This window comes from Chaetura pelagica, unplaced genomic scaffold (assembly GCF_000747805.2).
Source record: "Chaetura pelagica isolate M959 unplaced genomic scaffold, ChaPel_1.0 scaffold1173, whole genome shotgun sequence".
NCBI classification, from domain to species: domain Eukaryota; kingdom Metazoa; phylum Chordata; class Aves; order Apodiformes; family Apodidae; genus Chaetura; species Chaetura pelagica.
In genome coordinates this window covers 8,577-19,602 of record NW_009952600.1, presented here as the reverse complement: position 1 = coordinate 19,602, position 11,026 = coordinate 8,577, and the positions used below count along the sequence as shown (strand labels likewise).

General features: G+C 40.6%; 1 protein-coding gene across 1 annotated transcript; it reads right to left on the bottom strand.

Annotated features, from left to right (window-relative positions):
- Positions 1-864: 864 nt before the first annotated feature.
- LOC104385296 (YTH domain-containing protein 2-like) lies at positions 865-10,958 on the bottom strand (the record flags this gene model as incomplete). The annotated part of the gene is made up of 9 exons (XM_009993732.1): positions 865-950; positions 2,128-2,310; positions 5,582-5,785; positions 6,742-6,919; positions 7,619-7,908; positions 8,965-9,074; positions 9,370-9,565; positions 10,113-10,318; positions 10,832-10,958. Coding segments are annotated over 9 exons (1,580 nt in total), but the record flags the coding sequence as incomplete, so codon positions are not given.
- Positions 10,959-11,026: the final 68 nt, after the last annotated feature.

Sequence of the window (11,026 nt, the reverse complement as noted above, 5' to 3'; positions counted from 1 at the left end):
ATCTTCCAACAATGCCCAAGTCAAAATACATCTTGTCAGCAGGCTTCTGGAAGACTGTTTCAGCTTGCCAACGTGTGAGGACCTTTTACAGGTGAAAAATAACTGAAACTGGAAACACTACTGGACTAACCCACTCATTGTGTATAGAAACTCAAAAAATGCTTACAAAATATTCCAGTGTATTTGGAGATACCTACTCTCAATTTATTTTACACAAACCACAAAACTGACTAATTAGTATCACACTGGCCTCTCTCGGACATCTTTCTCTGTTGAGAAAGTTTTAAATGTAAAATGAATGTTTTAACTGTTTTGCTATTTTAAATGCACAAACAACTTATATGTGAAAGCTTTAAACGTAAAATGAATATTTTAACTGTCTACTCTGCTATTTTAAACCCACAAACAACTTACATGTGGTCCATTTTAAAACTTGTTTTTCAACTTAGCCATGTTTTTAAATATCAGCTGCACACTACCGTAGAAAAATAATTCAGTCAGAAACAGGCTGGTGAACAACACTGTGACATTTGTTAAGACAAGGAAATATTGAAATCAACATAATCCCCTCTTATTTTTCCCTTGCCAGCTGCACAGCAGGACTACAACTCCAAGAGCTTGTTGCATCATCTTCTTTCTCATCTTTGCATTGTAGGCACAATGCTGGTTTTAGTGGTTACAGATGACATTTCAACAACCACAGCTAAAAAAAAATGAGAGAGAATATTTAGTACTAACTAGACCTGGTTTTCCACAAACTACAAAGGAAAGACAGCACTGTAATGATACATTGTACACAGACAGCTTTTCCTCTATCAAAAAAGCAGCAAGTAATGCATGAAATAACTACCTCTATTACATTACTTGACTTGCTCAGGTGAGTTCTTTCCTGCCAAAGAAATACGGTCCCAAAGCTGCAACAACTGCTCTCCAACTTGTGGCTCCAGCTCCTAAAAAGTAGTAGGAAATTTGAGAAATTATTTGTGTTGCTACTACTGAATATGCAGGAACTACAACAGAATTATTAGGTGAAACTACTGGTGATTGCTTTCAGCCTTTCTGAAAGAGCTCATTCCCTTGCTATTGAGACATACATTAGAACTCCCCACACTGGGATTCTTTTTTTTTTTTTTTTACTAAGGCTCAAGAGGAGATAAAAAGATTAAAAAAGATCTTTCAGAAGCAACCCTGGCCTACAGGTTGTTTGGCGTTTTTTTGTCATTCACAGTAAGATAATAATTCTTAAAAATTCTGAGTGAACACATCACCACCACATACAAGAACATATTCATCATATACTCTGGACTTCCCACAGGTCACTTCCTTATGAACTAAACTTAACTCCACATCTTTTAAGTTCAGTTCCTTCAGGTGTGATCAAGAATGTGGAAAGGCAGGTCCTGAGTAATACAGGGGCTCTTGGTGGAATTGTAGAAATTAGTATAAAGCAGATTTGTTGTTATTTTGCTTTTTGTAAGATCATTAAGACTCTAGGTTGTATCTAGAGAGAGGAGAGAGAGGTTTTGTGGAAATAATGAGAAGATGACACAAAAAGTTTACTTCTCAAATATCTTATCATGAAGATATTTTGAGAGGAGACTAGAAAGAACATGGAAACTGCCACACAGAATTCCTGTACCAGTTCTCTTCCAGCTTTTTGTAGCTGCATTTAGCTTTAACAAATTGGGGAACTGTCCTAAGCTTTATTCTACCTCCAATTTCAAGATTCTCTACAGAAATCTTGACAGGAAGAAAAAGCAAAGCCATAATTACAAACAGTTATTTGGGTGGGACAGGCCATCTCAGGGAACAAATCTGAACCAAACAGGGAAAAAAATCTCCAGGACCAAACCAAAGAATTTCAAAAAACATTTATTTTTTTAAGCATCCAGCTTTTAATCTTGTGGCTTAAAATACACTCATCAAGAAACTGCTTTCTGATTTTATCAAAAAGTCTGCATTGCTCTAACAGTAATGCATCAGCAGAACATACCATGTACATCAATGAACTGTGATTCAGATGAACAGACCTATTACAACACTGGAGAGAAACATCAATGCTACACAAGCTAAGAAAGAACACACTGTTCCACCAAGTAAAAATATTTTACTAGTGAATAACATTACCTGGCCATCTCTGCTTATTTGTACTTTCTTATTGTCATTCCAAGGGTTCAGCAAATTGTGTGCAAACTGAAAAGGAATGCTTTCTTTTTGAATCCACTCCACCTTAAACACACCTCCGAAACCAGCAGATCCCCAGTCTTGACTTTTCTCACACCCTATCTCTGAAGCCATTCTAGCAAAACCCTGGAACAAAAATCAAAATACAAAAGACACAATTGGACCACATCTGTTTAGTTTGGAATTAAATAAATGACTGGACTTCACAGAAAACTTTCAAATTAGTTTCAATCACTCACACAGCCTCCGCCATCAATTTCTATCTTCGGAAGGGCAAGGCAACATCACCTACACTCCTGACTTGACTGTGTCTCTGTCCTGGTTTGAGCCAGGATGAAGCCAATTTTTCTTTTTACTGATTTTTTTTTCCTTCAGTAAGCTTTCTTGTAACTAGCAACAGTGTGTTCTGCTAGGCTGATAAGACAGTGGAATGTTTTTCTAACTACTGAGGCTTCAAGGCTGCACCTGCACTCTGCCGGCTCAGACACTATGGGGAGATCTGTGACCCCCCCGTAGGAGGCTGAGTTAGACAGACAGCAAAATTGGCCAAAGATATTCCATTCCATATATCTACGTAAGCTCAGAGGAAGGTCAGAGATCACAGAAGACAACTTCCTTCCTTCTCCTTCTCCCCTTCTCTTCCGTCCATGGCCGGCGTCCAGGGAGGACTCTGTCCATCCATCACCGTCGATCCTCAGGCTTGATCTCTCGTGACCCCCATAACTCTCTGCTCTGTTCCAGCAGCAGCTCCGGGATTCCTCGGGACTCTTCCCAGTTCAGGGAAGTGCTGTGGGAGTTCCTGGGGTGGGGGGAGGTGGCAGGATTTTGCCCATACCTGAATCTATCTGTATATAATTGTATATATTTTCTTGTATCATTCATTAGTGTTTTAACTAAAGCTGTGTAGTTTAGTTTTCAATCCAGCCAAGTCTCTCTCTTTTTCTCTCTCTCCTTCCCTACCTGAATACATCTGTATATAATTGTATATATTTTCTTGTATGATTCATTACTATTTTAATTAAAGCTGTGTAGTTTAGTTTTCAATCCAGCCAAGTCTCTCTCTTTTTCTCTCTCTCCTTCCCTACCTGGGTTGGGGGGGGAGGGGGGATCGAGAGCATTGTTGTTGGACCTGAGTCAAACTGTGACAGTCTCAACTTCCCTAAGATCACCAACAAGAGCACCAACCAATGGGCACAACAGCACATTTTCAGTTATCAACTGGCATCCTGAAAACTACTTTCCAATGTTAAACCTGCATTTGCCAAATCATCAGATGCATATCTCACCATACAGAGACAGCTATATTTGGGCTTATTCATTAGATTATAAATTTAGGTGAATTTCATGAAACTTTATATATTAAGAAGTAAGTTGAACTTCCTCTACCCAGAACAACCGAGTTTAGCCCTCTCTACAGAACAGCTAACCTGCAATGTTGCACTACCAGGTCAAGCCTTTAACTTCAAATTGACTAGAAATGTGTCAACAGACTGCTGACAAATACCTTACAAGATCTGAATTAAAGATACAGCTCTGGACGAATCACGGCCATGACTTCCCAGCTTCCTAAAACTACAGTTTAGGCAAAACAGATTTTATTAACACTTCCAATTAAGACAGCTATGGGTTTTCAGGCTTCAGGAAGCTGTGACTTGACTGTAACTGCTTATTCACTTTAAATACTTACTTTAAATGCAGAAAAAAAGAGCTTTTTTTTTATTTGTTTTGTTTACTGTAGTTGTTTTAAAGGGTTAATCTTGGGTATGAACATGATTCTGACTCAAGCTTTTTGAAGGCAAATTCAGTCTTACCCATTAAGTGACAATCTAAGGTAGCTAAAAGGGCGTCCTTCTGAGACACAACCACAGCATTGTATGGAGAAATTGGCTGCTCATGGTTTGATAGACATTTGCTTTCCTGGGTTAACTAGTTCAATGCCCAGGCCCAAGGAGTTGCTGTCAATGGTATTAAAGGCAGTTAACAGCCAGACAGAAGTGGTGTTCTCCAGGGCTCAGGACTGGGGCCACTCCTGTTTGACATCACCAATGATCTGGATGAGGGGGTAGGGTGCACTCTCAGTAATTTTGCAGATGACACTAAGTTGGATGCAAGTGTCTGCTTGAAGGCAAGGAACCTCTGCAGAGGGACCTGGACAGGCCTGATTGATGTGCCAAGGCCAACTGCATAAGGTTCAGTAAGGCCAAACGGTGGGACCTGCACTTTGGCCACAGCAAACCCTGGCAGCGCTACAGGTTTACTGCCATATGCTTGGGGAGGAGTGCCTGGAGAGCTGCCCTGCAGGAATCTGGGGTTGCTGACTGACAGACAGCTGAACATGAGCCAGCAGTGTGCCCAGGTGGCCAAGAAGGCCAACACAATCCTGGCCTGCATTAGGAATAGGGTGACCAGCAGGACCAGGGAGGTGATCCTACCCCTACAGTCAGCCTTGGTGAGGCCACACCTCAAAGTACTGTGTGCAAGTCTGGGCTCTTCACTGCAGAAAGGACACTGAGCTACTAGAGTATGTACAAAGAAGAGCAACAAAGCTGAGGAGCAGCTGAGGGAGATGGGGTTTTTTAGCCTGGAGAAAAGGAGGCTGATAGGACATCTTACCACTCCCTACAGCTACCAGAAAGGATGTTTAAAGAAGCGAAGAATGATAGAACGGTTTGGGTTGGAAGGAACTGTAGAGACCATCTAAGTTCCAACCCCAATGCTTGGGCAGGGGCACCTTCCACTCCATCAGGTTGCACAAAGCTCAGTCCAATTGGGCCTTGGACACTTCCAAGGATGGGGCAGCCACAACCTCTGTGGGAAACCTATACCAGCATCTCACCATGCTTACACTAAAGAATTTCTTCCTAATACATAACCTAAATCAACCCTCTTTAAGCTTAAAGCTTGTCCTGTCAAAGTCCCCTTTTTTGCCAATATTCTACCCTGATGCAGATGTGCTGACACTGGAGCCATTTGACACTTCAAGTGACCAAAGAGGTGGGGATTGGTCTGTTCAATAAAGTGAAAAGTGACAGGAAAAGAGATAAGCACCTCAAGTTGCACCAAGGGAGGTTTAGATTGGATGTCAGGAAGAGCTTCTTCACTGAAAGGGTTATCAAGCATTGGAACAGGCTGCTCAGGGCAGTGGTGGAGTCGACACCCCTGGAAGTATTGAAAGAGTTCTACAGATAGAGTACTTAGGGACGTGGTTAAGGACTTGTCAGTATTAGGTTAATGGCTGGACTCTTGAAGGTCTTTTCCAATCAAGGTAATTCTGTGATTTGCTCACTACTCCTTAGGTCAGAAATCGTAAACAAAAACCTCCATACTACACAGTCATCTGCTGTGCTCTTCTAAACCATCCACCAATTACAGTATTTTGTATTAATTACAGACTCACCTGAAAGTGTCCAGATCCTTGAACAGAAAATATTAAGTAAACCATGTTGCTCTCCCAAAAGGCTCTATTTAGTTTCCGTTCATTACTTGGCGTAGTAGACCATATCCCCTTCTGCTGAGATATATCAATGTTTTGCAAGTTGCAACTTTTCATGATGAAGTACCGAACCGGCACATTTGGTCTTGGTGAAGGAGATTTAGAACCCTGGAAAAAATCAACAGAATAAACCAAACTTCTTTTCTAAAGGTCTACACACAGATGAAGACAGAAATCCCTTGACTATGCTTCTTCTCTCCTCCCTCAGCAGATTCTACAAGAAACACAGAATCTTTCAGCTAGGACTGCCTGAACTGGTTTTAAAATGTATTTCAGCTCTACTTAGCACTTGCCAAAAAAGGAATTCACTCATCAGGGGCAGCAAACAAGAACAACAGAACAGGTCTAGTGATTAACTACAACTCTTTGAAATCTGACACACCTTCAGATGACACAAAAAGTTATCATTCTACACTGCAGCAAGAAGCATACTACTTATTTTCACCTCCAGGAAACAACCTTCATCCCTTTTACACTGGCTGGATTTTCAAGTGAAGGACTTGAGAAGAATTATTCAATTCTCCAATGAGTTTGTGCCTAGAGGAACAATGGGCCAATAACCCAATTTCAAATGTTTCCTTTGTTAAAAATAACAACCATTTAAAAAGCAGGCAGTCAGAGTAAGGCAAAAAACAGAAAAACACTTACAGACACTTACAGTGTCAATATATGCTCTCACAGAAACAGAGGAAGGCAGAACCCAAAGAATTCAGAAGTGTATGTTCTGTACACTAATTTATGAAAAAAACACCCCACACTACATCTTCGCTGGTTATTATATAAAGCTTAAAATATCCTGTATTTTCTACTTCAGGTACCTTTACCTCAGCAGTCTGCAAAGAGCAGTATTTTTACTGTATTAAACTGGTGCAACGAGGATACTCAGTCTAGATTTTAAGTTCCAGAAACAAAAAAAACATACACAGCAGTTAAAAACTAAAACCCAAGTTAGGTTCTTAATTTTTCAATATAATACCTGATAGCTGCTGAAAGATATCAGAAAATTCATTTCTGAAATTCTGTTAGTTTTGAGGAGTGTGGTGATTTGTTTACAAGAACTCTACCTTTCCAGATACTGGAGAAGATGGACTGGCACAGGGGCTGGGGTAACTACTGCTGTCTGTAGACTTCACTGATGATTGATCTGATTTGTCATCTGAAGTTCGTTTGGAGTGTGAAGTGTTTTTATCCTTGTACGCCTTTGGCTGATGAAATGCAGGAGGTGTAGATTTCATTAAAACTCTAAAAAGTAAAGGTAGATACAGGACATACCAGGAGTTTCCTAAGCTGTCACAGAGCAATTTATATCGGCATATCTGCCCTTTCCATGTCTATATATTACAGTAATGAAAAAACACATTCAAGACTAACTAAACAATAATACTGAACATGCATTGGTTTTGAATGTTCGGGTTAAACCTTTTCTGGTACTTCTTCCCAGAGATCAGAACTCAGAGACAATAGTCCTGACTTCTCTCTCAAACAGCAGGCACCATGTATGCATTAGTCCAGAGGAGGGTGACGTAAGACTTTCAGAGGACTGGAGCACCTCTGCTATGAAGCCAGGCTGAGAGAGTTGGGCCTCTACAGCTGAGAGAAGAGAAGGCTCCAGGGAGAGCAGCCTTCCAGCACCTGAAGCTGGGGATGCCCTCTGCCTCCAAGTGTTCCAAGGTCAGGCTGGATGGCACTTGGAGCCACCTGGAGGTGTCCCTGCTCATGGCAAGTGGGTTGGAACTAGATGATCTTTGAGGTCCCTTCCAACATAAACCATTCCATGATTGTAAATACTTCTCAATGAAATCACAACTGCAACACAGCACAGGACAGAATTAATGTTCTAAACTGTATTTCTACTGTTTCTACCATTTTATTATTAGCAGAAATTCCAGTGATGCTTTTATAGCTAAATTAGCAACAATTCCCAGGATCTCAAAACCTTACTTTTCAACATTAGAGGAGTCAGAGAAATCTGCTTCTGCTGTGCTTTTCCTACTGTTGGTTGACCTCCACGTAGATACTGAAGGAAGCTCTTCAGAAGCCATAGGTCTTGGTCTCTGACCAATTCCTGAAGGCTGCTGCAAACCTGCAGACTGTTCTTCAGCACTTAAAACAGCTACAATTGCTCTTACAGTTGTTTCATCAACTTGAGACCACTGTTTATAAGGAGCTCGCATACGACGCAGAAATAAGCTGTGCCACTTCTGTCTGAGTTGCAGCAGCAAACCAGCAGCCTGTAAGGGATTTCAGTTCTTTTAAAGACATTACATCAGACAGGTAATGGTAAGATGGGTAACCTAAGTCTTTTCTATCAGGCATCATCTGGCATTAAAAAATGAAGAGGGTCCAAACTGAAAAGCAAGACTAAAGCGTTCGGGAGATGAAGAAACCAACAAAAAAAACCCCAACAAAAATGGCCCACACCTTCAAAAATCTCTACGAGACATTATTACCAAATCTGATTAATTCAAGTGCTACGTAACTCAAACTACTCCACCTCCTACCACAGCTAGAACGTCTCAGTGACCTGAAGACTTCCATCTTCAAAAGGCAGCTGTTTGTTGTTTTCCTTTTTCTAAACTCGGACAGCAACTCCAAGTGCTGCATTTTGATCCAGCTTCAGTGATCCTCTCAGAGAAGAAGATACACAATATGCCATTGTGACTGCGCACTCAAGTCCTGCTCAGATTTTGGCTAACTCAGCTCATGATAAAATTTGATGGATCCTCGGAGCTGTGTCATTAGGTCAGAGAGCACCACGTAGGCAGGACAGGTGGCCAGAATGTGTTAAAGGGCCATTATGCAGCCACTATCACCTGCAGTTTGCTGTCTCCTGCAGTCTGGCAGTTTCATCAGCATCTGCTAACTTAATGGAAATGTACCAAACCTCCAATCCGGAGCTTGTAAAATATCAGCTCACCCAAAAAACTTCTGAAGCATACTCAACAGCAGCTACACTGCTGAAGCCTTCCTGCTTCCTGGTGTGATACAGAGGACACCTACACCATCACACAGGATAGTGAAGGATAGTGAAGCCACTCTGGGCTAGGTACCTAAGTAGTTTTATCTTTTTGCTCACAGATGCACAAATCCAGGGTTTTGGGTTATAAGTTATGAAATGGTACAAACTGAATGGTGAAAAAGTGAATTTGGGATATAGACTAGCCTGGTCAAAAGGGGACTGAGCCGCTGTTTCTTTATTTCTTAATGAGCTCCTGAAATAAAGGTTAAATCACAGTATGTTATCCTGTAAACTTTAGAGACCTAAAGTGAAGTGATACATTACTTACTTCAGGGTCCAGTTTGAGATGGAGCCAGTCATCCAACTTCAGTAGGGCCAAATTAGCAGCTGTGGTGTCCTCCATCTCACTATCACTGTTATCATTAGATAACCCATACCCTGAATTAAATATAAAAGGTGTATTCACATTTTTACATTCTTTCCAATTACAAACAAAAAAATCTGAACACTACTGTTCTACCAGCAACAAATGTATTTTCCCCCTAAATTCACCAAACGGAGACATTAGTAATTACTACAGAACCAATAAACTACTCTTGAACAGTTACAGAAATTCTAGTTCTGTCGTTTTACAAATTATCATACGCAACACACATATTGTGTATTTCTGAAACATGTGCCTTTCATGTAGCAAGTCCAAACGGAAACATTCCCAATCCAAAGACCACTATACCTCCAAAGGATGAAGGCTCCTGCAAAGCATTACTTGGTAATCTTGCTGGTCCACAGAAGAGTGACACAGTCACAGGTGTTACTACAGTACAGCATCTGATATTTGCTATCCTGTGAGCTCTCGTCATTTCATCATATATAAGCCAGTCTGTGAGGAGGGCCTGAATTGCTGCAGCTTGCCCATTTGCCGGTGGAATCTGTGCAAGAGCAAATAAGACCAGGCTATTCTACCCTCTGTTTGCAAGTAAAATAAATGTTAATATATTCCTGCCTTTAAATATAGGTAGACATAAATGCATAAATATTAACAAAAACTTACACCCACAAACAGAAAAGCAAGAGAGGATTCAGCCGGATTCACCAATCATCCTGACACATGGAAATAAAGTGTTTTGCTTTAAAAGGACTTCTTAAAAATCCACTTAAGAGCAGTATTCCTTCCTATTACAAGCAGGGATTGTTGAATGTTTCAAACACTTTCATGACTAGTTGGTTTCTTTTTTTACAACTTTGATTCCTGCCATCTGGAAGAAGGACTAACTGAAATACATTGCAATGACTAGTACTGGAAAAATAAACCAACTCCACTTCTGTACTGTATCAACTGCCAGGAAAAATATTTTCTAAAAATGTAGTGTTTAATACACACGCTGCTTTGAAGGTACTGACAGCTATGAAGAGACATAATAGGTTTCACAGAATACAGTGCTCTTTCTTGTGAACTGAAAAATCAAGTTCTTTTACCTTTTTATACTGAGGTTGACTAAGCACAGAGGTAGGATGAAATCGCACTTTCTTCTCCTTTGGTCCAGTCAAGACCAAATTCTCTCTGTCTACATGCACCAGGTTGGGGTACATACCAGCCACTAAGGCAGCTTTCACTACAGCCCAGTTTTCAGAGTTAGTATTAACATCTCTAATATCGGCTCCTCCCCTGGCTCTAACAAAACCTGAAGAAAGAAAAGGACAAACATCTGTTAATTCCTATTTACGTTCTACTTGTTTGCTTCTCAAAAGGCATTTTAAAATGCAAAAGAAACTACAAATACGTTGCATTTTTCACTACTGCCAATCTTAACACCACCAAGAAGAAACCATTATTCTCAAATCCTCCCTGGTAAGAGGTTTTACACTAACATTGAATATAATTACTTTCTAAAACACAACAACATTTCCTACAGAAATAATTTGTTAGCACACAGAGGTCCCACAAAACATGTCTCATGCTGAAAGCCCCTGGCATGTGTAACAATCAGGGAGCTATCACTTCAACCAGCTGTTCCCCAGCCACACTTCCTCACTCTAACATCTCTACCATGCCTACCTTCAGTGTATACTGGTCCCTTTCAAATTAAGGAGGGAAAATTACTCCACTGAACAGTATTCTTGTTGCAATTTGTATATACTTGCATTAGGTACACTTGACTCCAAAACCAGGTGAAAATCTGTTCCAAGCTACTTACCTGAGGCTCTAAGCTGACCAAGCAACTGTGTTCTCATTCCTACGATTATTTCCATCGTGGCTTGAGACAGAAAGTTCTTCTCACAGAAGGCTCTCTCCCAGCCATCACTGCGTGCCTTCTGCCATGCCTGTCAAGAGTCATTTCTTTGAAATTTGCCTATACATTTCATCAGCTAACATTGAAAAACCTACTTTT